Source organism: Papaver somniferum, chromosome 6, assembly GCF_003573695.1.
Source record: "Papaver somniferum cultivar HN1 chromosome 6, ASM357369v1, whole genome shotgun sequence".
Taxonomy (NCBI): domain Eukaryota; kingdom Viridiplantae; phylum Streptophyta; class Magnoliopsida; order Ranunculales; family Papaveraceae; genus Papaver; species Papaver somniferum.
This window is the reverse complement of record NC_039363.1, coordinates 4,639,307-4,664,765: the sequence shown is the minus strand read 5'-3', so window position 1 is coordinate 4,664,765 and position 25,459 is coordinate 4,639,307. Positions and strand designations below refer to the sequence as shown.

General features: G+C 36.1%; 1 protein-coding gene and 1 long non-coding RNA gene across 2 annotated transcripts; both read right to left on the bottom strand.

Annotated features, from left to right (window-relative positions):
- Positions 1 to 5,289: 5,289 nt before the first annotated feature.
- LOC113285355 lies at positions 5,290 to 11,986 on the bottom strand. Its single transcript, XR_003328608.1, has 5 exons — positions 11,719 to 11,986; positions 10,771 to 10,847; positions 10,235 to 10,656; positions 6,421 to 6,592; positions 5,290 to 5,555 (listed from the first exon to the last, which is right to left on the bottom strand). It is a non-coding gene; the product is annotated as an uncharacterized LOC113285355 (long non-coding RNA).
- Positions 11,987 to 12,042: 56 nt separating this feature from the next.
- Positions 12,043 to 22,189, bottom strand: LOC113290360. The gene is made up of 8 exons (XM_026539969.1): positions 22,073 to 22,189; positions 21,799 to 21,866; positions 20,185 to 20,284; positions 19,431 to 20,117; positions 19,164 to 19,368; positions 18,422 to 18,817; positions 17,907 to 18,322; positions 12,043 to 12,114 (listed from the first exon to the last, which is right to left on the bottom strand). Exons 1-8 carry the CDS (start codon positions 22,187 to 22,189, stop codon positions 12,043 to 12,045), a joined length of 2,061 nt encoding a protein of 686 aa, XP_026395754.1.
- Positions 22,190 to 25,459: the final 3,270 nt, after the last annotated feature.

The window sequence follows — 25,459 nt, the reverse complement described above, 5'->3', positions numbered from 1 at the left end:
AAAATTAAAATAAAAAAATATGTCTTACCTAAAATACCCCTAACCTTCTAAACTCTTCTTTTCAAAGAGAATTTATTTCTCTTTTCAAAACCTCCCCGTCCCGGCAGAGCTCGTTTATTCCTCACCTGCAGAATTCGATCAAAGTTTCAGAGCTCGTGTCTTTTTCAGATCTGGTTGATCAATCATGGTGATTAATGATTGTTGAATAGTTTGTTGAATCGAAGGTTCGTTTACCTTGAATTATATTTTCGCAACTAGTATTTGTCTTGGATTATTTCTTTTGTTCATAAAAATATATCTTATGGAATTATTTTTTCAAGTATTTCTCTTCATTTTTATAGTATATATCTTTTAGTCTTATGTTGATTGTTTAACTGTACATTCCCTTCAGTTTTTCACTGTAAAATTTGAATGTTTGCATTTTAACTGCATAACTACTTATGCAGATAACCTAAACAATGCATAACTTGTCATGCTGTCAATGTTGGATCTGCATAAGATGTTATGCATTAAAACAATAAGTGACGCAGGGAATGCTTAACAAAAACAATAACACTTCTTATATGCATAACAAGTTATGCAGATACTCTAAACAATGCATAACAGGTCATGCAGTTATTTTTGGATCTGCATAAGATGTTATGCAGTTAAACAATGTTCGTATTTTATGCAGTTAATCAAGTTATGCTTAATAAGTTATGCAGTTCTGCATGTTTGCTTTCATATGCTTGAAATATACATTCATTCTTAAGGTTCATAAAACAAGTACCTCTAAGCTTGAAATATGCTTCTTGAGCATTGCTTTCTTCATTGCTGCAAAGTCCCACCTTGCAGCTCTTGGTGTAGCATTGGGATTGACCTTGACAATGTCTGATGATGATATCTCAACTATGTACTGCATAACTAGTTATGCACATTTTCTTTGTACTGCATAACTAGTTATGCACTTTTTTTTGTATTGCATAACTTGTTATGCATCTGCATAACTGGTTATGCACATTTATTTTTGTGCCACATAACAAGTTATGCATCTGCATAACTGGTTAAGCACATTTTTTTTGTACTGCATAACTTGTTATGCACATTTTCTTTGTACTGCATAACTAGTTATGCATATTTTTTTTGCATATTTTTGTACTGCATAGCTTGTTATGCACTTTATCACATTGCGAAGGAGCTGATTGAGAGATTCAATTTACTCAGCAAAGATAATCTGAAATTCAAGCTCAGGTTCGTTCGTTTTATCTTTGATTCTGATCTTGTTTAACTTTGATTCTGATCTTGTTTAATCTTGATTCGATTCTAGGTTTTAGTTTCTTTAAGATTATGATCTATTATTTTAAGTTATAGAGTTTAATTTAGGTTTTCGAATGGATTTTTAGATATTTTAAGCTTGTTTTTGAATTTACGATCAATGCAGATCTTTTCGATTCAATCTTTTAGTTTCGATTTCACAGAGTTCCAACTCCATTGCACTGTACTCATCTCTAAAGTTCTCCTAAAACTGCAATATGATTTAATAACACTCATCAGGGAAGGCATAACTTTATATGCATAACAGGTTATGCAGATACTATAAACAATGCATAACTTGTCATGCAGTCAATGTTGGATCTGCATAAGATGTTATGTAGTTAAACAATGTGTGATGCAGGGTATGCTTAACCAATATAGTAAGGCTTTTTATATGCATAACAAGTTATGCAGATACTCTAAATAATGCATAAAAGGTCATGCAGTTATTTTTGGATCTGCATAAGATGTTATGCAGTTAAACAATGTTTGTATTTTAACTGCATAAGCAGTTATGCATAATAAGTTATGCAGTTCACCATGTTTGCTTTTACTGCATAACCAGTTATGCATAATAAGCTACGCAGTTCAGCATAGTTGCTTTTACTACATAAGCAGTTATGCATAATAAGCTACGCAGTTATGCATAGTTGCTTTTACTGCATAAGCAGTTATGCATAGATGCTCTTACTGCATAAGCAGTTATGCATAGCTGTTTTTACTGCATAACCAGTTATGCATAACAAGTTATGCAGATACTCTAAACAATGCATAACAAATCATGCAGTTAATTTTTATATATGTGCATAATGATTCATGCATTATTTATTTTGGCTTCATAGTGTTTTTTTAGATGTTATGCATTAAAACAATAAGTGACGCAGGGAAGGCGTAAAAACCCTTTTATATGCATAACTACTTATGCAGATAACCTAAACAATGCATAACTTGTCATGCTGTCAATGTTGGATCTGCATAAGATGTTATGCATTAAAACAATAAGTGACGCAGGGAATGCTTAACAAAAACAATAACACTTCTTATATGCATAACAAGTTATGCAGATACTCTAAACAATGCATAACAGGTCATGCAGTTATTTTTGGATGGTTTCTGATGAATCTGCTACTGTTGATGGTTAGGAGACGGTGGAGGAAACCGATTTCTGATGGTTTTTGGTGTAGGGAAACAGTGGACGAATTTGTTCCTCTTCTAGTTTGTGAGAAGATGAAGAAGAAGGATGTTGGCGGTTTTCATCTGAAGAGAGAAGGAGAACGTGGTTTTGTTGAGGAGACGGAGAACGTGCAGTTACAAAAGGGTAATTGGGTCAGTTTCAATTAAAAAGTTGAACTGTCCATTTGACCCAGAAGAAACTTCTACTAATCCATATGGCCCAGAAAACTTGTGTTTTTGGCTATATAGCCCATTTCCTGAAAGCATTTCCGTAGTATGCACGTCTTTAAGATTCTTTCCTCGATGTTTCCTGACCTGACAAATTGAATAGTCAGAGAGAACGACCAGCTCAAACAGTATGTCTCGATACAATAAGTACTAAAACTTCTGTTTTAGAATATTATTTCTCAACTTCACAAGCCAAAACATAGTCTTGACCAAAGATTTTGGGGACAAGTCTCCAAATCTCCCTCAACCCGTTAGATGCTTTCAAACTAATTAATAATGTTCATATGTCAACCATTTATGGATGAGCTAGAGCAAAGGTATTTGGATTGGGATGAAAATGATTTTTTGAGCAGAAAAATAAGTAGACACTTGAAACGTTTTGAGATATCATGCACCAAAATAGTCCAACAGTGAAAATGGGTCATCGGATGTGAACCTTCAATGTATATAACTCTTGGAACATCTATAACTTGTACACAAAATAATTTGAAGTTTTATGTAACTGAGGAAATGGAAGAAGAATGAGTCTATTGAGAAAAAACACAAGAAAGCATGCATCCAGAAAAATGAAGAAAGACAAAAACTACTTCAATCTGAACCGAGGACCCAAACGATCATGCTCCATATTAAAATGAAGAAATTCAAGGGGAAAGACCACCAAACATTAGCGTTACATGTAGCTTCGAAAGAGACGGAAAATCCAAACATGGAATGAGTATATCTCTGGTTCCCCATCTAAATGAGTTTTAGCATAAATTTACGTGATTTAGCTTGCATTTTAGCATACACTGTAGTTGCAAGTTTCCTCACAACCACGTTCCACTATAACTATAATCAATATTAGGTAATCATCATTAAACTTTTCATTGATTATGAAGACTTAAGTCGGTTTACAAGATAGATACAAGTATTACAACAATCTTACTTGCTCCTAGATTTACGTTCTCCCTCCTGATTTCTTATCTAACACTCACTAAAAGAATTCTCCCCACAAGTAATAACCTCTCCTCTTTATATAAGATCTTACATAGTGGATGACATCTAAGAGATCCTTTATTTTCGGAATCTCTATGCGATACACGCGCTCATATACAATCACTCGTTCTCGCACAGACTATACTTCGCATAGATCTTCACACTTTACTCGTGACTTTGTTGACATCATCCGGTGCGTCATCTCAACCTTGCTGTGTGCGATCTCCCTCGTTTAAGTTATATAGTCTTCACTTCGCATGCTTACTAACATGTGCGTTATTTCACTCCGACATTTTGCCTATTTTTTCTTGAATATTGCTTGAAGAGCGATCTTCAAGGAAAAATCCACTTTGTTGTAGTTGTTGGAGCGGGGTGCGTGATGTTGGAGTAGTCTTTAATCTTTGTTGATGAAGGAACTACGCGAAAGAATACTTTTCTGAAAAGTACGTACTTGCCTCTATTCTTTTGTGAAGTTCTGAATCTTTGAGAAGTATATATGAAGTATCATTCCTTGAAGTATGCGAAGTATGAAGTATCCTTGAAGAAGTATAGAAGTACTAATCCTCGAAATATAAGAAGTATTGCGAACTAATCATGCGAAATTATTGATCCATGTTCTTTGCCTCATGCTATGCTAGCTTTCATGTGATTTGATGTTGTTGTAAACTGTTGTATGTGATTTCTATTACATGTCTTCTATTTCTCTTACTCCATTGTTGGTGAGAATTCTTATTATTCATGAATGAGCGTCTTCTTTGGAAATGATTTTGACCAAGAAGATAAAGAACAAAAAATATTTTCTTAATAATCCATAGTTGCCTCTCTTATTTATCTATGAGGGAAGAATTCTTGAGAAAGTGTTGGATGAGCGAATTAATCTTCACGTCTTTCTTCAACTACATTTTTGGTATCAGCATGTAACGTTTCATTTCATGTGTATATCTACATATTATAGGAACAAGCACAATTACAAAGAGCACAAAATTTACATAGTTGGGTCCTCAAGAGTAATAGAATCCATGGGAATTAAATTATACTCCCTCCATCCCCAATATATAAGCGGAGAAGGAAAATTCTCTTAGAATAAGAAAAAGTTTAGTTTTCATAAATTTTCCTTTACTTTCCTAATTTACCCTCTTCTTTTCCCAATACGAATATTATATATTAATATAAATCTATATCTCTTTTTCACACTTAACTAAATTGTATGATAACCATGCATCATAAGTAGGGGTATACGGGGAAAAAACATCCTTGAAATTGGAATTCCGCCTATCTTATGGGACTACAAAATTTACAAACTCCGCCTATATAATAGGGACTGGGGGGACTACAAAATTTACAAACTCCGCCTATATAATAGGAACTTGGGGAGTATCTGCATAATAATTGTAGTAGACTAGGACTTGGCCCGTGCCGTAACGGCACCAATTAAATACTCTCCGCATCATATAATTCATGTAACCAACAAGTTACACAAAAGGAATTGACAAAGTACATTTGAACCCTCAATTTGCGTCTGAAACTGAATTGTAAGGTTCCACTTAGACGTCAAATGGATATCACATGGTTTCATATTTACACCCATCTCGATAAAAATCAAGTATTTCTTATTAACAGTAAAGGAAAAAGAAAAACATTTTTATTCCATTCTTACAGTTCTTTCAACATTTTCGGAGCAAGACAAATAGATATCTGAAGAAAAGTTTTTGCTGCAAAACTGATCTTTCTTTGTATATACCCAGTTCTATTTGCTTACAAAGAACCTAATCTCCAACTCAATTGCACCTCTGTTAGAGACAAAAGACATCCTTTAGATCAGCAACACATAACTCTAGCATCTTCGACTTGCGTTCCATAGATGCACACTTAGCTGAATCGTAAATCTGGAAAGAAAAACAATAGAAACAGCAACCATTAATGGCAAGAACATAATACATCCATAACCAAATGAACTTAAATACCAAAATACAAACCTACAAACTTTATACTCACTCCCATTAGACTCGAAAATTATAATCAAATGAACTTAAACACCAAAATACAAACCTACAAACTTTATACTCACTCTCATTAGACCCGAAAATTAAAGTTTATATTCACTCATATTAGACCTGACAATTAGATTATTATTCACTCCATTACACTCTGTAGGTTCTTTCCACATCAAGTGCAGGATCCCCCACTCGTGATACGCAAGAAGGTCCATATAGATGATTGGTTTCAAGTGGCTCTCGAATATATGTGCAAGTAAAGCTTCGCTACTTGGCATACAAATCGACAAAGAACCATTTCCTGTAAAAGAAAAAACTTACATGGGTATAGATGGTAATATCTAATTTTGACGCAGGACAACTCTATTCATGTATATAAATATCTAATTTGGACGCAGGACAACTCTATTCATGTATATAATAAAATTTGAAGAAAACCATAACCCACGAACGTACAAAAATACAAGTCAAACCAAGTACGATTTTAAGGCCAGGGAAGTGCCCTTTATAAGTAATTTTTTTCTTCAAGAAAAAAATTAGTATATGTTTACTTCCTTTCGAAGTTGAACAATAGAAAATCTTTAATACCAAAATGTGTGTGTGTTCGCGCACCTGATAGTGAGTGAGAAAGAGAATCTATTATATATGTTCATGTGCACCATCTAACAATGATGTGTGGATGTACACGCGATTTATATTCTCAATAAAGTGAGCAAGTCTGATACAGGTATACTAAGTAGGAAGAGGAGCAACGTACCAAGTTAGCGTTAGATATGTGTACGTATATTTTCCTCGCTGACTTTCCTGATATCCCCGAGTATGGAGGAGTATGTAATGAGGTCATATTGAAAACCTTCTGAGCTCATCTCTTTCATCAACTTTGCAGCAGCTTCAAAAATCTTAGCACGATTGAGACACCCATGCAAGAACTGCAAGACATAACATCGGGTTTAATTAAGAAACCAACCAAGGAAAAGTAAATTCATACGCGAATGTGAAATAAAAGATCAAGACTACTACTGAATATCGCTATATTAGGTCGCCTGGTTTTTCCAAAATGTATATTTTAAAACCCTAAAGGAAGGGGTTTTCTGAGAGACATGAAACATATTAGGAAATAATATATGAGAGTCTATATTTAGGAGATATGCACATTAAGTTGTGAAAGTTTATGTTAGGAAAGTGTCTATGTTTAGAGTTTGATTTTATTAGGTAAGTACCTTGAGTGGTCGTCAAGTTTGTGAACAATATAAATAGGCTATTAAGCCATGAGAATTGATACACCGAATTATTATCAATGTAGTCTTTTATGCTTCCGCGTTTATGCTCTCCTCTCTCTTGCTCGATCCTTAACATGGTATCAGAGCGAGGTGAGAGGAAGAGAGAGGAGAAGGAGAAGGAGAAAGAGTTAGAGAAGTTTTTTCCATGTTTTTAGGGTTTAAGAAAAAAAAAAAAAAAAATTGTTCGAAGGCCTGTCAAAAGAATCGTTGTTGTTTTAAAGAGAAAGAAAATTGTTGCAAGGTTACTATTCGTGACTTGTTGGATTGGAGGCAAGGTTTGGTCGCTGTTAGAAGATGAGGATTAACGGTAAAGCAGACACAACAAGTTTGTGAAGAGGCGATGCTGGTTGCTGTGTTGCTGTTGTCGTTAGTTTGCTGGAGAATCTGATTTGCCCTAGATTCTGGTCATGGGTTCGAAGAAGGTTGGTTTACATTGTCATGACAGGAAGTATGGAGTTGAGCTGCTGTTGTTGACTAGTGAGCAAGGTGATGATGAAGCTGGTGGTATTGATAGCAACAACGTTGGGAACTTATTGTTGTTGTGGTTTGATTCTGGCGAGATCAAGAAGAACAAGTAAGAAGAGGTGATTCTAGCATGTTATTTATGCCGAGAAGAATTGGCAGTAACTGAAAGAGGAGCGAGCTAGGCAGAGGAGTTTCTGTCTTTGGTGATTGAAACTGATAAATAATGATGGACAAAGAAGCAGTTAGGGTTTCACGACCTAAAAAAAAAAAAAAAACTCGTGTAAGTTTGGGTTGTCTTAGAACTCAATATTATCGGTGATGTTGCTGTCTGTGACGGAGTTGAACTTTAATGTTGTTGTTCAAGATTTGTTGGATAGATTTTTTTGGCAAAGATCGAGCTGCTGATGATCAGGTACCAAGTTGAGGAGAGAAGTGCTGTTGTGCGCTGATGTTGGGAAAGAAACATGGAAGTGATGATGATGCTCGGTGATGACTACCATTGATGATTGAGATGGAGGAAGAACTGATGGCGTTCGATCACAGTGGTAGTTATTACTGATGGGAGTTATTCTCCAGTTCGAATTGAGCTTTGGGTTGGTGATTGATGTCTCTATTGGTTTGCTGGTGATGGGGTTGAAGTAGTCATTGTATCCGGAAAATCGTGCAGTTGAGAAGAAAGGGGATGAGTTATGGGATTACCGTGATTCATGGTTGATGGAGAAGACAGTGTTACACCGGAACAGAGTATGGTGATCGGATTTGGTGATTGATGAGGTGCTGAGAGATGTTGTGGTGGTTAGTTATTGATTATTGGTGATTTAGAACTCAAGATGGACATGAACCCTGCCTGCAACTTGTATGTTGGGAAGAGAATGTATGGATGTTACTACTGTTGGAATACTGTGTTGATGGACAGAGAGAATGGTTGCTGACATTGTTGATGGAGAGCTTGAGTTGGTCAGGGATATATGGATGAGCTGCGATAGTAGCGGGGAAACGAAATTAGAGATGGTGAATATTAAAGTGATGGTGTTCGATTGTGTTATCCAGCCATGGTACGATGTTGGTGAAAAAAAAAAAGGAAAGTGTTATTGGAGGATTGTTACAGAGGATAACTGTTACAGGAGAACTGTTACAGGTGAACAGAAGTGTGACAAACGAATGTCACAGATAAGTGTTACTGATGAATTGCTACAGAAGCGTAACAGAAGAAAATTGTGATAGTTTCTGTTAGAGGTGTTGCAGAAAGTTGTTCAACATGTTGGAAGAAGTGAAGTGTGGTTGAAGAGTTTGTGGCAGAAACTTAGAGATCCTACAAAGTGTGGCAGACTTTGTAAAGACGACAAGATTGTGAGAGAATCTTGAAGAACAAAGAAGTGTGAAGGTTTCGCAAAAATAGCGTGACTGGAATAAGAGAAGAAGAAACAACATTCATGTTGTGAAGAAAGAAAAAAAGAGAGAAGAAAACAATCACCAAGAGGTGATGAGAAAAGAACAACAATAATAGGTTGAAATCCTATGAGTTGTCGAGAGAGTACAAAAAGTATTCTATCGAAGAAACCAAGAAAACAAGAGTACAAGAAGTATTCTTACGAAGATGGAACCGAAATGTTCTAAAACTACGAAGATGGGACCGCAATGTCCTTAAACTTGCATTGGGACCGAAATGTCCTTAAACTACGAAGAGGACCGAAATGTCCTTAAACTACGAAGATGGGACCGTAATGTCCTTAAACTACGAAGGGGACCGAAATGTCCTTAAACTACGAAGAGGACCGAAACGTCCTTAAATTATGATCTGAAGATTTTTTTTTGCAAAAGCGTTGGAAGAAAAAAAAAAAAAAACCGAAGTTAAATTTCTTTGGTCCAAGATGGGCATTCGTGATCTACATGCTCCATCTTGAGGGAGGGTATTAGGAAATAATATATGAGAGTCTATATTTAGGAGATATGCACATTAAGTTGTGAAAGTTTATGTTAGGAAAGTGTCTATATTTAGAGTTTGATTTTATTAGATAAGTACCTTGAGTGGTCGTCAAGTTTGTGAACAATATAAATAGGCTATTAAGCCATGAGAATTGATACACCGAATTATTATCAATGTAGTCTTTTATGCTTCCGCGTTTATGCTCTCCTCTCTCTTGTTCGATCCTTAACAAAACAACATCACATGTCGTTGGACTTTCATGGTGAAATCTATCATCCCTCTTAACATATTAGTTTGAGACGGTTTTTTCTAGTTTGATAAACTAAAAATGTAAAGTTGTTATTCATGAGAGTTTTCTTTTGAGGTTAGAGACTGTTTCATCTTAATCAACACTCATTGAATCAATTCTGAATTTCATCTGAATTATTGAAACCGATCTGGCATTGTAGACCTAATACGTAGAGGGAACCTTAAAAGATAACTGAGATTATCCAGTAGGTTACCGTTCTCTGCAAAATAGATTTAAGTAGAAAGAGGAATAAGTAACCACTAACCAAAGATAAAGGAAATTTTCTTCTTTCCTAATGTCGCAGTATTCAGAAAGAACATATAAAATAGCAGATCAATAACATCTTCCCATAAATCAACAAAACTAAATGTTAATTAAACCACGGACCTAAATGCTGGTGCGAGGAAGATAGAGAGGCATTATCGGCCACCCCTAAAGTATCTTAACGGTGCATTAAACAATTACAAAAAATCACATACCTAGAAAAACTACCTATTCATAAATAAGATAATCATGTTCCAAACATTTATTCTTAAATAAGCCTCAATAAAAAAAAAAATTCTCTTAAAATTAAAATCTAATAATTTCATATAGGATAATTAGTAATTACCCGCTGCAGATTCTAGTTGAACATCTTGTCGTCCTGGATGTTCTTCCGAAAAATTGTTCACATCATAAACCTACTTTAAGCAGTAAAAAGCATTGCCGTTGGGTTGGGATTCTACTCCAAGAATTAAAAGATTACATACTAACAATTAGACTTGCTTTTTTGCCAGCAATTATATTTGGAGGAATGAAGAGTGACTTTCGATAATGAATATTCTTTTTGGGTTCTTCTATTGGTGTTAGAGAATTAGCTATAAAAGGAATTGTAAAGAATCAGAGACATCACATTCTTTTTTTTTTGTTAGGTAATACTGTAGTGATGGAATGATAAACTTTGAGTCTGGAACAACAGCCAAGAGTTTCATCGAAGAAGGAATACTGCACATATTATTCACTTTCAAATCCAAGCAAATAGATCTATTTGAACTGCAAAACATGCAAAAATTAACTAACCATAAATTCATTTCCTAATGGTATCAACTAAACAAATTGCGTTATATTACATAATTTAAACCCATGAAAAAAGATAAACACATGTACCTTAATTAAAGATGAAAGTAATTTTCAATTCAGAATGTCAACCCTTCATGGACGTAAAGGTCCAATCTTTTGATACTCTAAATATAATTCATCAATAATTCTTCAATTAGAACAGGAAGAAATCAGAGATGGAATGAGGGCAGGGGAAAATAACATCAATAGAATAGTGTAAAATCAGAGTATAAACATCAATTAACAATCCCAAACTTGTATTGTCAGCCTAAAATGAGAGATGTCAAGAAAGAACCCAAACAAACTTGGTTCCTCCTCCTGTGGGAATTTCCAATACGGAAGAATACTGCCTCATGAACAATAGCCGATTAAGATAATACCTAGGGTTTTGGTGAGTTAAAATCATAGAATATTAAGAGGTAAATGCAATGAACGGTAGTTTAGGCAGAAGATACTTTTGAACGAGAGAGGTTTTATAGTATTACAGATTAGAGCAATAGTAATAAGCTTTAATGCAGGTGTAACTGAAGGAAAGTGGAGAGGTAAGGCACACGTGCAGGAAAGCAAGAAATTTATAACACAAAGGAAGATGGAAGGCTGAAAGAGCCGCGCAGTTCTAAGAACCTTAACGGTCCATGAAACATTGATGTTGAGGAAGGAATCAGGTTTAAATTGAAAATAAAGTCAAAATTAAGAGCACCGTAGCATGAACTGCGAAGACTCCTAGCTCAAAAATGGACCTTAATCAAAAATAAATCAAAAATTAATGAATCCAAATTATAATTAATTAATCAAAAATTCACACAGATAACGAATCAAAGTTCTGATCTTGAGGGCATCAGAGAATAAAATGAATACTTGATCATTTTATGCCCTAGATAGTTCTGTTTAACAGTTATTTTTTATCCCGGACAAATTAATCGAAATTTTTAAAATTATTCTGGACTAAAATTAATCAAATAGCGAACTCAAATTCGATTCTTCAAGAAATCATACCTGTAATTTGGTTTTTGTTCCAAAAAAATTTGCGACTGATCTTCCTTGGGAACCAAAGCAGATTCCAAAATCATGTAGAACATCCCCAAAATTAACATAATGATCAGCATAATCATCAAAAAGGAAACTCCGGGATCTATGTGTAACGATTACAGGGAGAAGAATAAGTGATCGAACGACGGGGTTTCAGAAGCGACGGAAAATACTGGGTCTTAGATACTGAACAAAACGATGGGGGATTCCTGATTTCTCATTAAACGACCTAGAAGCTGCGCTACACGTACGAGTTTGGTCTGGAGAACCACAGTCCTTAATTTATCTTTGTCATGACAAATTTGGACCACCACTAACAAACGTAAATTTAGCGTACCTTTGATCTGTACTCGTGACGAAGTCCTTTATTTTAGCATAAAAATTCTTTAGTTATCAATATAGAGATATAGAAGATTCATATGCTTCACCGATGAGACTTTGCAAAACTTATTTATATACGTACTGTGATGAGACTGCAGGACGTATTCATCCCTTTAAAATTGATTGACAATTTTTTCATCATAAAAATATTATTGTAATTTTTTGGTCAGGTTTTGATTCCAACTCCATTAGAATTTAGAAGCTCTGGTAATGGTACAATTTCTCACCGTCTCCTGATGCTATTACCTGAATTTGTAATATTCCCCATTTGAGGATCCCCCATCTGGAGCTTTTATGTTAACCATGAAAATGTAATGTTTTTGCATGACAGTACATTGACGTGGAATCGCTCGCTATCCGGTGACGTTACGTCAGTAACAAGCTCGGGAGTATGTAGGAGTACTCTATTGGGAGGGATATTATTTCCTCTTTTTTTTTTCGTTGAAAATCCGTTCAAATTAGTCAGGTATATGAGGATTAAATTTGTAAGCTTTGGTCATTAGAATACAGACACATGGCTGTTTGAGATTGGTTGGAACAGAGGAAAATCGTATGCGGAGCCCCATTTTAGATGTACATTTTCGTAATTATGGAGTTCTCAGTTTGTCGTGTAGTTTTTTTTGGTCAACTGAATTGGTAATCCAAAATATTATTCCATGTTTTTTTTAGATGTACATCAACCTTAACTTACCGATGATGTTCCCAGATGATGCAATATCTATAGCATGAAGTGGAGCATATTTGAGGCTTAATTGGTGTCGCGCTTAGGTTTGTTCTGTTAACTGCATTTGCTGTTCAATCACTACCTTGGCTTCCAGATGATGGGGTCGGTCCATGTAGTGTTAATTTGACATTGTATTGCAGCACTACGAACACTGACATTAATTGATAACACTGGTAAGGAAAAACATTTCCATAATTACTCCTAAATCCGGACATTCACTCCGATTAGTAGCCCCATCAGTCAGATGTGAACATCATCGCGCGGTGACGAAGATAAGGACGGCACCCTCCATTAAGGTTTAATTGTGTTAAAAAAACGTAAATGTCATGAAACTTTTTACTCACGGGAGTATTAAGACTTGTCATATTTATGCGATAAAACCTGAAGAAGTAATAATACAAGAAAAAGGTAAGACGAGATCAATGGGCCGATACACTACAGTGTAAAGACTGCCTGCGATCTCGTCGTACAGAAATAAGGCAAGCTAAGACCTTTACATAGGAAGGCAAAATAAGACCTCATAACAAAAATTATATAAGCTAATTATCGTTTTGCAGGTAATTCAAAGACATAATACTGTACACTTGTTTCATACAAGAAATATAATAAGAGGCAAGAGTATGGGAATTGAAGTAACAAAATACTATCTTTCTTGTAACAAACAATTTTAAAACATAAGTACATCGAAACAAAGAAGGGAAATTGATGTTATTTGTAGATAGTGGTAAAAGTGGTTCGATTCTCAGACTTGTGAAGGATATTAATTAGACTTAAATTCTAATATTAAAATAAAAAATTCACTAAAAATTATAGCAAACTAAATCAAAGATGATATCAATACTAAAAGAAACACTGAGGGTAAGATTCCACTATTTTCCAAGTTCAAAGTGATTAAACCAATACTTATATTTATGCAATTTTCTTGTTTAATTTGATTCTAAAATATTGCAATAAGTAGATTTTCAAAAGTAATAATTGTAAATACCAAGTATGAAGCATCAAAAGTCTTAAAACTAAGCATACTCCATCAAAATAGATCACAATCACTCAAATAAAAATCATATTCAATAATAGTTCAAGGCAAATAATCTTATAATTATTGCAAATAAAAAGATAAAATAGAATATACCACTTTTTGTTGGAAAAATAGCTTCCTCTATCGCCTCAGCAATGGGGTTTAGCTCCTCATATTAATCATGATCTCAAAATGTGTGCTTGTTGCTCAAAAGATGATTAAAAGAGTGAAAAGTAATAACACAGACTGTTTGCAGCAGTGTATTGGTGTTGCAAAACAGCTGTTACAATGGAACTGTTACAGAAAAACTGTTGATTTGTCGCTGATTTTAAGACCCTAGAATAAGACTTCCCTGAACATCTTAATGTTCTTCAGCTGTTAAACAACGACATTGTTCTGCGATTGTTTACCGAGCGTCAATGTTCTTCGCGTTCTTCTTCTTCAGCAGCAGCAGCAGCAGAAACAGAGTTTGGTAAAGCCCTGATTTCTTCTTCTCTGGCTCTCCTTAGGTTCCCAAACTCTCGACACCTCTTCTATATGACCCAAGACATCTATTTATATCAAAAATACCGATTAAATCTCTCCCAAATCTTCCAAAATCTCTTTCCTTCTCTTCACGGCCAAGTTGCGGCAATTTCTTGTTTAGGATTTCTACGCGTTTCTGAGCTTTCCTTTTTATTCTAAACTCTTCCTTAGATATATACAAACCTTTGGGAAGGTTTACAGCGTTTTAATCTCTCTAAAATTCCCTAAAACAGGTCACACACGTGACTTTCCATATTTTCTGTTTTGAGAAAAATCCGTCGATTGAGCCCAGTCTAATTGATTTAAACACCCATATCAGATTCCTAGACCCATAAGGAGTCTATCCTATGAAAATCAGAGGTTTAATCGACCTCAAACTCCTCCAAATCACGATTGCCAAAACTGTTCTTTAACTGCACTTTTTTTCCCGCCAAAATCCTGTTTTTTGAATGTTGAAGAGGGTTTCCCCTTATCCAGAGTAGGGGTTCGATTAGCAACTGCCTGGAAATGGGATTCCCCTTAGTAATTAGGTTACCCCTTATCCAAAGTGAGAGTCCGAATAGCAAATGTCCTCCGGGTGCTTTCCGACAACTTTTCGAGCCAATTTTTTCCAAAAATGTTTATTGGCAAAAATACCTACAAATAAATAAAACACCATAATAAGTACAAAAATGAGCGCTACCAATATATAGATGATGAGTGCCAAATTTTTTATAATTTTATCCCTTTTTGTTGGCATTTAACTCATCTTTTGTGCATTAATTCTACATTTTATCCCATATTCTGTATTTTCATTGTTTTCAAGAATAAATATTTTTATTAATTAATTTTGCATTTTTAGGTACCAAATAAAGTCTGGATGATTTGCGGAGCAGAAAAGTAGTGAAAAGACGGAAGAAATTACGCAAGGAAGCCGCAAAGAATGGAGCGCACGTCCAAAAAGCTAGGAATGGGCTCAAGAAGGAAGAATTGTTCTTAAAGAAGATATGGGCTTGGCATACCCAAGGCCCAAAACCCTTACCCAAACCCATTTTCTATATCCATACTCGCCTCCATTCTCAGCCGTTAGATCGGATCCATCTCATCATCCAATGGTCGCTTCTTCATCGTTCATCAAAATCTGAAGTCCCTGCAAAACACCATAGTACCTAAATTCCAAGCCTTCAGATTAGATCACATTTAGATCCTACGGTCTCTTCTTTGCCTGCGCATCAAATCTCGATACTTCCGCTTAACACTACAACACCTAACCTCGATCTTCGCCGTCAGTTTTGATGTATCTCGTCATCCAACGGTCTCCCCTCATCCATTTCCATCGCGCCGTTGGATCATTCCATCATCCTATAATCCTACGGTCCATCTTTGCGAAACATCAAAATCCTCTACACCTGCTCAACACAATAGTATCCTATACCTATACCCTAACCAAACGCCCCCTCCTTCTTCTCCCATCGACTTCTCCTCTTTCTCCCCCCCCGACAGTTGCAGAACCACCACCACCTTCTCCACCTGCTCTGACTCCATCACCACCTCTACCTGTCTCACATCATCCCTAAACTACCAACCCATCATCACCCCCTAACTATCTAGCCCCCTATTCCCTCAATCTCTCACGTTTCTTCCCTGAAACCCTAAGCGTGAGAGGTTGATGAAGTAGGTGACCTAGAGAAGAAATCAAGGTATGGGAAAGGCACCAGGAGAAGCAGAGAAGACATGGGTCGATGCTAATTGAGGATTTGTCACATCAAGGTAAGAAAAAAACCCAAACCCTAATTTCAGTTAATTTGGGGATTTTCGAGAAAACCCTAATTACTGCTAGGGAGAGCATGAGGAAGAACAGTGGCAACATGGGTATGATTAAATTAGTCGAATTAGGTGAGAAACCCTAATTTTGTCACTGTTCAATTTGGGGATTTGGGGGAATTTTTCTGTAAACCCTAATTTGGGTGTCTGGGTATAAAAAGGGGACTGTGGGTGTGAAATTGGCTTATGCTGGACTAGCCAGTGTCCAGAACTTTGCTGTTCTGTATATGTTCTATTCTTGGTTTTCTCTGTGTAATGTTCATGTTCTGTTTATGTTCAATTTTTGAATTCATGTTTCAATTATCTTGTATGATGTATGTTAGTGTTAGCATGTTAGTCATGAGCTAAGTCTCACTAGCTGAGGCTCAGATGAAGCTTTAGTGGACTGTTAGGTAGTGGAATGTTAGGTTAGAAGCCTTAGTTCACTTAATTGATTGAGCAATGGGAGAAATCAGTGCTCACTAGTGCTTGTGATTGATTGTACTGTCAAAAGAAAGTCAATACTAGGAGCACATCAGTTGAGCAAGCTGATTATCTTGCTATTCCCTTTTTGTATGCTTAGGATCTTAAGTTGGCATTAACTGTCACTTAGTTCCATTAAGGATTCAACCTAGAACTACACTATCTGGCTAGGTCACAAGGGTGGATTCAAAGCCTTAGCTTTTACCTCCACTGTTACCATTTGTTTCATTGCTGCTCCCTTGCCTTAGGCTAACTGCCTTTCTGCCTCATTGCCACTGATTTTTGCTTATTTCCCATGATCATAGTTAGTTTGTTTCACTGCCATTGTTAATCCCTTAGTTATTGTTCCCTATTCTTCCCTGTTCCTCATCTCTGTCTGTGTTCTCTTTTATTCTCTTTCTTTTGCTATCTTTTGCTCTTCTAGTTTCTCTGTTTTTCTCCCCATTAGTCCATTGAAGCTCACTGTGGCCTAAGTGCATTGATCATTAAGAGCCCAGTCCAGTTCACTGTGGACTCATTCAAAAACCAAACTGATAGCTCTATCAAGCCCAGCTCACAGTTCACTTTCCAAGCTAAGGCCTGTCACTGTCAAGCCCAGATCCTCATACAAGCCAACTGAGCCCAAAGCTCACTTCAACACTGAGCCCAAGTTCAGTTCATTGAAACCAAAGGCTAAAAGCCCAGGTTCATAGCTAAAAAGCCTAGCTCCAGCTAAGGCCCAAATCATACCAAAAGCCCAGGTTTAATCCCAAGCTCAGTTCACTACACTGAGCCCAAGCCTAAGTTTAAGGCCAAAGCCTAGTTCACAGTTCATTCCAAAATCATTCAAAGGCCCAAGGCCTAAAGCACTTCATCATTACAACAAACCCATTAAGCCCAATTTACTCAAAGGGTATTCAAAGCCCAACAGTTCCAAAGGGTATTCATAACCCATTGGTACCACAACCCTTTGATACCTAAAGCCCAATAGCCAACTAGAACCCAAAATAGCTAAACACTACAAAACACCCCCAGTCTCTGTGGATCGACCCGTACTTGCACGAGCTACATCTGACGACCGTGCACTTGCGGTATTACTGTAGGCCCGTTTTTATTACGCTTAATTTTCACGCTTTCCCGGGACCACCAATAGAATCGAGACAAATCGGACACAAAAATGTGTCTATCAGAAATCTGGATGAAAAGAAAATTAAGAATGCTCAACATCGACATTTTGGTCAACCAAGGACTTTTCAGCATCCATACTGGGCCTAGGACCTCAATTTCAGCATTGGTTTCGCTCACAGGCTTGTCCTTCTCAAGATGATCTTCTTCACCCTCTTGCTCTCTTTCATCATCACTCAGAAAGTCATAATCACTGTCTGCTTCGGGATATTCTTCATCTTCGCCTATGGTAAGAGAAGGGAGCTTTACTGCATGAAGAGAGTTGCTTAGAAGAATTTCATTGATTACAGATTGAGAATTGGCATGAGCCTTGCGAATAGCTCCTCTTTCAAGGTTTCTAGCATTGATCTCCAAAATATTTTGTTGATATGCGAGTCTTCTTTGCGCTCCGCCACAAGAAGCAAAAAGAGAAAGCTCCAGGTTCGTACATTCTTTGCGAGCCTTTGATAAATCAGATCTCAATTGGGTAATAGTGGATTGATGCAATCTTTCAGAATCTGCGAAGAGTAATAAACAATATTAAATAAAAAATCTACATCAACAAGATACGAAGAAATGACTAAATAATAATGAGGCAGTCAACTATAACTAACTACCTTCACAGAAGTTAGAAAGAGCAAGGGTATTATCCTTCATATTTTCCATAATCTTGTCAAACTCATCACCAACTGAACCATAAAGACGGGATCGAATCTTCTTTTCGTCAGCAGAGAGAGACTTATTCTTTTTCTTAAGGACATCGTGGGAATGCTTTAGATGATCATATTGTTCTTGAAGCTGATTCTTCTTCACAGTCAAATTTACTTTACTTTGGATAATTTTTTCATTCTGGGACTTTAACCCCTTAAACGATGTTTCATACTGCTCCTTTAACGAGCGAAGAGTTCGCGCTTGGTTATCGTTTATTTCATGAAGAATTGAATATTGGTGCGAAAACATCGCTTCTTTCATCAAGAAAGAACGCTTCTCCTTAGAAAGAATACGATTTTCTTCTGATAAAGTTTCGTGTACCAGATCAGCTTCGCATGACAATTTAGAAAAGTGGGATATTTGACTATATAATTCTTCTATTTCTTGAATGAGAAGATTATTTTCATGGGTTAAATTGTTAATCTGATCAAGTGAATATGAATGATGGTTAAACAATTGATCTAGTTGAGTCTGCAACTTCTTGTTATTTGCTTAGGTATCCTCAGCAAGATATCGAAAATTATATCTTTCACATATTTTCTTCTGGTTTAAATCTTAATAAATGCATGGAGAAATTTAGAAAAATGTGGAAAGGGGAAGAAATGTATAATAGAGTACAACAAGCAATTTGGATATGATGATAAATACCTCTAAGATTTCGATTTTCACTACGAAGATTCTCGGCATCAATATTCGCAACTTCGAGCTCTCCTCTCAACTTTTGGACTTCTCGGAGTTCCCCTTTTAGTCTAGTGACTTCCTTTTCTAAAGAAGCATTCTGTTGCGAAAGTTCTAGCTGGGAACAACTATATTCAAAATGCCCTTCAGCTAAAATCATGTGATGATGAGAGTCCTAAAGAAGTCATAATTAAAATAAAATGAAAGAGATAAAGTTAATATATGAGAGATAGTTACCAAGACATCTAGAGCAACGTGGAAACTAGGATCAATTTGAGAGAGGATATCATTCCTTGTAGCTCTATCAGAAGGGAATTCGCACATAAGCTTACTCAAAGCTGAACATATGCGAAGTTTGCAAGGATCATTGGTTAAATATTGAGCAGAATTGATAATATCGGATAGAGCTTGAGATGCAGACTTCACACTATCCAAAGCTTTCTTACTCGGAGAAAGAGAATTTAGTAAAAAAGAAGAAGATGAAGAAGAAGAAGAAATAGACATAAAAGGGGAAGGCATGGAGAAATCTGTAGGGATAGACAAATCAGCAGGGTTTGGTTGAGAATCGGTATTGATGAACGAAGAGGAAGTTTGATCCATATTCAATACATTCGTAGAGGCAATAGTAGAATCACCTTTTACCCCTTGATCAGCAGCAGGTTCCTTTTCAGGAAAAAGTTCTTCAAAAGTAACAGAGGCATTCGCATCAGAAGCTTGAACTGGAGAAATAAAAATATTTGCCTCAGGAGTTTGAGTTGTTATAGGATTAACAGGAGAATTTGTGTGCAAAGGTTGAACTGTTGTTATAGGGGTGACATCTCCGACATTAAAATCAAGAATAGAGAGGTTCGACTTAATCACAGTAACCTTGCGAGATTTCTTAGTTTTAGGTCCTTTGGCATCACCCATCTCAGAATTGGAATTCTGCGAAAAAAAATAGATAAGAAATATAGGCAACAATATTTTTTTAAAAAAATTGGGTATTTCTTACTTCTTTGTTATGCGAAGCCTTCCTCTTATGTGATTCTTTACTCTCGACACCAGAAGAAGATTTAGAGGTTATTCTAAGAGCACTTAGAGAAGAAATTTTCCTGCAACAGTATGGGAATTGGGTTAGCCAAAAGTAACAGTTATAATCAATAAATAATGATAGAATAAAACAAACTTTGATTCGGGATTCATTATGATAAAATAGTAGCATGTAGCAGAAATAAAACAACAGCAGCAGCAGCAGCAGCAAAAACCAACAGCAGCGGCAAGAGAGAGAATAGAAGAAACGTGTAGTTGCAGACGATGAAAGAAAGAGGAAAGGATTATTTTCAACGAAGAATCAATAAATAGGTAAAAGAATATGACCGGTTGTAAACGGTTGAACCAGTAAAAAGGAAATAAATCAACACGTGTAAATAGATAAACTTGGATTCCGGAAAATTGTCGGAAAAGTAAAATGTGAAAAGACAAGCATATGCGATAATATAGGGTGGAAGTTTCTCATATCGCTCACTTTGTAAAATAAGCGAAATGAGAAAGAGGCAAAATGTAGGAGTGAAATATCGCACATGTTAGTAAGCATGCGAAGTAAAGACTATATAACTTAAACGAGGGAGATCGCACACAGTAAGGTTGAGATGACGCACCGGATGATGTCAGCAAAGTCACGAGTAAAGTGTGAAGATATGTTCGAAGTATAGTCTCTACGAGAACGAGTGATTGTATATGAGCAAGTGTATCGCATAGAGATTCCGAAAATAAAGGATCTCTTAGCTGTCATCCACTATGTAAGATCCTATCTAAAGAGGAGAGGTTATTACTTGTGAGGGAAATTCTTTTAGTGAGTGTTGGATAAGAAATCAGGAGAGAGAAATTAAATCTAGGAGCAAGTAATATTGTTGTAATACTTGTATCCATCTTGTAAACCGACTTAAGTCTTGATAATCAATGAAGAGTTTAACGATGATTACCTAACACTACACCATTTTTCCCAATTCGAAACGGTTTTTGAGCGTTACGAATCGGGGTTGTAACGGTTCTTGACCGTTACGAAAGGGGTGCTACAATTTTTTCGCAACGGCCCAGCAGCCGTTACGAATTTTTTTCGTAACGGCCCTTGTAACAGCTTGTAGCCGTTACTACGTGGCACTGTCGTAACATGCCCGAGCCGTTACGAATTTATTTAGTAACAGGATGTTGTAACAAGTTCAAGCCGTTACGAATATTTTTGTAACTGTAAAAAAATTACTGTCGGTCAACCTTGACTTGGTCAAGATCAGTCAGCAATGACCAATTTTGACCAGGTCAAGGTCGGCCGACAGCTCATTCTCGGCCGGAATACGCCGTAATTCCAAATAACCACCTGCATACACCTTTTATTTATCATCCACAATCAAAATTTTTTTCATTCAATCACATTCATCTCAATTCAATCAATTCTTATCACATTCAAATGGATTCATACAAAAAAGAACTTAAATTCTTCTAAGTACCAAATTTTATTTGTTAAGTATCAAATACTAGGGGAATATATATATAACAAGTATCAGTTCATAGAAATTCCTGTGTTCACAAATTCATCTAACTTGGAATGTACATAGAAACTTACTGCTACCTAATGTGTGCCTTGTTCTCCAAACTTTTTGCTCCAAACTTGTTGCAGCAGAGCATCATCCAATTAACCTGCAAACACAAAAAATATATACTTAGATGGAAGTATCCGCAGAAAAATCAGTTCATACAAAAAAGAACACAAAGTCATCTAAGTATCAATTTTTTTTATTAAGTATCAAATACTAAGGGAATACAGAGGGACTTACTAAGTTCAATTCATAGAAACTTCATATATTCACATATTCTTCTAACTTAGAAAATACATAGAAACTTACAGAACTTGCACCTGATCTCAAACCTAATCGAGCTCCGTCATACACAACATCCAGGATAGCAACATGATTAATGGATCCATCATCTATGCTGGCATGCACTTGCCTACCAACAAACATGAAATAAAAAGAAATAAAATGGGTGACCGACTGATCGCGGAAAAGAAATCGCAAGCCATATCTTTTTTCTTCTGCTTGTAAGTATGCGAAAGGGTCTGAACTAAGTGACTTTAGACGCAATTTTTAATGCCATACATACTACATAGTGGGAAGACAAAGCCAAAGTATGATAGGGATATATATGTTGTGCTATACTTTTAGCTTCTTATGGGATGTATATACGTATGCCCGTTACCAGTTGAGCAATTAACCATGCAAATAATAATAATTTTGAACGAGAAAGCCTACCAGTACTTACCATCTTCCATTCGTTAGCCCTATACACTTGTGAGCATCCTTCATATCTTTGAATCTCACCAAAACAACTCCTTGAGGACGGTTCTCGCATACCTGCAAGAAAAAAAGTAACATGTAAATTTTCTAGTCCAAAAATCAACATCGGAAAACATTATCTTCGAGCAAGAGAAAGATGCTCAAACAAGACTCGACCAGTAGTATATGAACATCATCAGGATTCACTAAATACCTTAACTAGCTCTACTGGACAAAGTTTCATCCACTCCTCCTCAACATTTTGACTTCAGCTCGGTCTTTAAATTAGCATCGGACTGCAAATGTGCAAAACAGCTCACATACTCAACGACTTCCCTAGATATCATGGCTAATTTCAACACTGTGAATTACAATCAGCCAAAAAAGATAAATCTAAACAAATGGGGTCAAGTATTTATAGGGATAAAAAAAAGTATAAATAACATTCTCACCTCTTTAATAACACCACACCCATCACTTGCAACAACAGGGTCTGCACCTTGACTGATGACATCAATTCTCTTGCAACCAGATACCTTGGGCAATTCAGAATTCTTCAAAGAAACCTTCTCAACACCCTTGTCCTGGAAAGCAACAAAAAGTGTCTTAAACCAGCAGCTTATTTAAACACATAAGATGTTTAAATCTTACCGGTGCATAGGAAGCAATCAACTTTAAAGGTAAACCAATGTAAACAACAAGAAAAAGTGCATTGGAAGCCACAAAAGAACAAGTGCACGGGAAGCAATCACTTTTACCAGCTTGATGAAAATTACATCATTTCCTTTCATTCAGTGAAAGCAGCTGCATAAATTCAAACGCCTGGTCCAACTCAACTTTCCTCTCTCCAGCCTTCATTGGAGAACTTTTCTCTTCTCTTCAACTACCTTTTCATACTCCTCTAGTGTCTTCTCCTACAAACAGGAAAGAAAAACAGCGCACCATTCAGAATCAATGCTTATTTCCTCACACAAATAATGTCTCTAGCTCGTAATCTTCACCGCTCGTAAGACAAAGGGAGAAGCGTGAACAAAAAAATTAAAAAAAATACGAGTAACAAAATATACAAAGAAAAATGTCATCAACAGGTACCTTATCCTCCCCAACTTCCTTATCCTCAAACAATACACATAAGGCATACATGAGACCAATCTTCACTGAACCACTTAAACGCTTGTCCTTTTGAGGGTCATAGTTCTTAAGACCAATCTACAGTTCCACTATCTCAGTGCTAAGCATTACTGCATCTTCTCTTCTATCATACCAACAACCATTGCAACACTGCACAAATACCATAGCACATTTCAGCTTTGTCGGTAACTTTTGGAACATCTACAACTCCGCATTGCAACATTATTTCAGCTTCCAATACAACTCAGCTCAAGCTATCACTTGCTTGGCAGAAACATCATCTTTGCAGCTTATTTCTGAAGCAACCCATTCGTTCAAAGCATCATCATACTATGTACATCAACCAATCTCAATTGCAACAAGATAAAACAAACCAAAACCATCAGCATCCAGATATAAGTTCAAACTGAGATAGTAAATTTGAATTTCATAAAAATCAAATCAATAATATGGGTAATAAAGATGCAGGCATGCTAATCACGGACCTAAAGATTGATTTTCAGTTAGGTTTAAAGATGGATTGATTTTTGGATTTTTAGCTCAGAAAATCCTAGAATTTTTTGTTGAAAATTTTCGAGATTTTAATCTCAATAGACAAATAAAGGTCAAGCGATTATAGATCTGTATTTTGATCAAGCATTGAGTAAGAATTTCTACATGAAATAGGTAAAATTTGGTTTTGAAATCGTCTAGATAATAATCACAGATGGATTTAAATGAAAAAGAAGTAATAAAACTTATCTTTTTCGTTTATTTTTGACAGTCGAATCTTAAGATTCAGTTGTTGGTTATATTTTAATCAACTCTTCTTTATCGTCTAAATCTTCAGATTCGGTTACTGATTTGACTTCAAGAACTTTTCATTGATTTGCACTCATAGTCGATTAAGGATTTTCTACTGAAGAACTTTCAAACTAGAGTTTTCTGCCGAAGATCTCTCTCACTCTCTCCACAAAAAAATTTTCTATGAACATTTTGGTTTGATAGAGGGAGATGATTAGACGGAGAGATAGAGATGAAGAATGAACTGATGAGGTAGATTTTGTGAAAGAAAATATATCTAGGGTTTTATTATTGAGAGGGAATCTCGAGAAAATATCAAAGGTAGAGATATTAGTTTAGAAATAGACGGTGTAGATGGATGGCTAGAAACCGTGGGCCCAGAAAACCCCAAGTGTGACCACCCTTGATGTGACCAAGCGTGTGAATAACACGCTCGAAAAATTAGCATGTTACAATTCGTAACGGCAGCCACATGTTACGAATTATGTAAAAATTCGTAACGGCTTGTGCTTGTTACAACTAGGTTGTAACGGCTTTTTGTAACAGGAAATTCGTAACGGCTACTGGGCCATTACGAATTTTAGTTGTGAATCCTTAAAAATGGTGTAGTGTAATATTGATTATAGTTATAGTGTAATGTGGTTGTGAGGAAACTTGCAACTACAGAATGCAAATAACGTGACTCCCTGTCTTTCTCCTTTTGCAAACATTCCTCGAACTTCAAGGCATATTCTTCTTTACTCCAGTTTGAAGCTTTCCGGGTATAGTAGTCAGCTGTACCCTTCAAAAATTCCGTTTTAAAATCATTGACATAATATGCCAGTGGATCGTACTTTTCCGGAGATGTGGGACTGAACTTTTCTGGAGACTTGTGATTGCATGAAGGCGAGGTGGAATCAAGGGGAAGTGTATAATATATAGGCTGGATGGTATGAGGAGAATTATATTCCATATTATGCGCGTTCCCAAGGTCAACAAAAATCTGTAAAACATTTTTGAGCAGAGTTTGATCTATTTCTTCTCCTTCGCGTTCTCGATTAATCA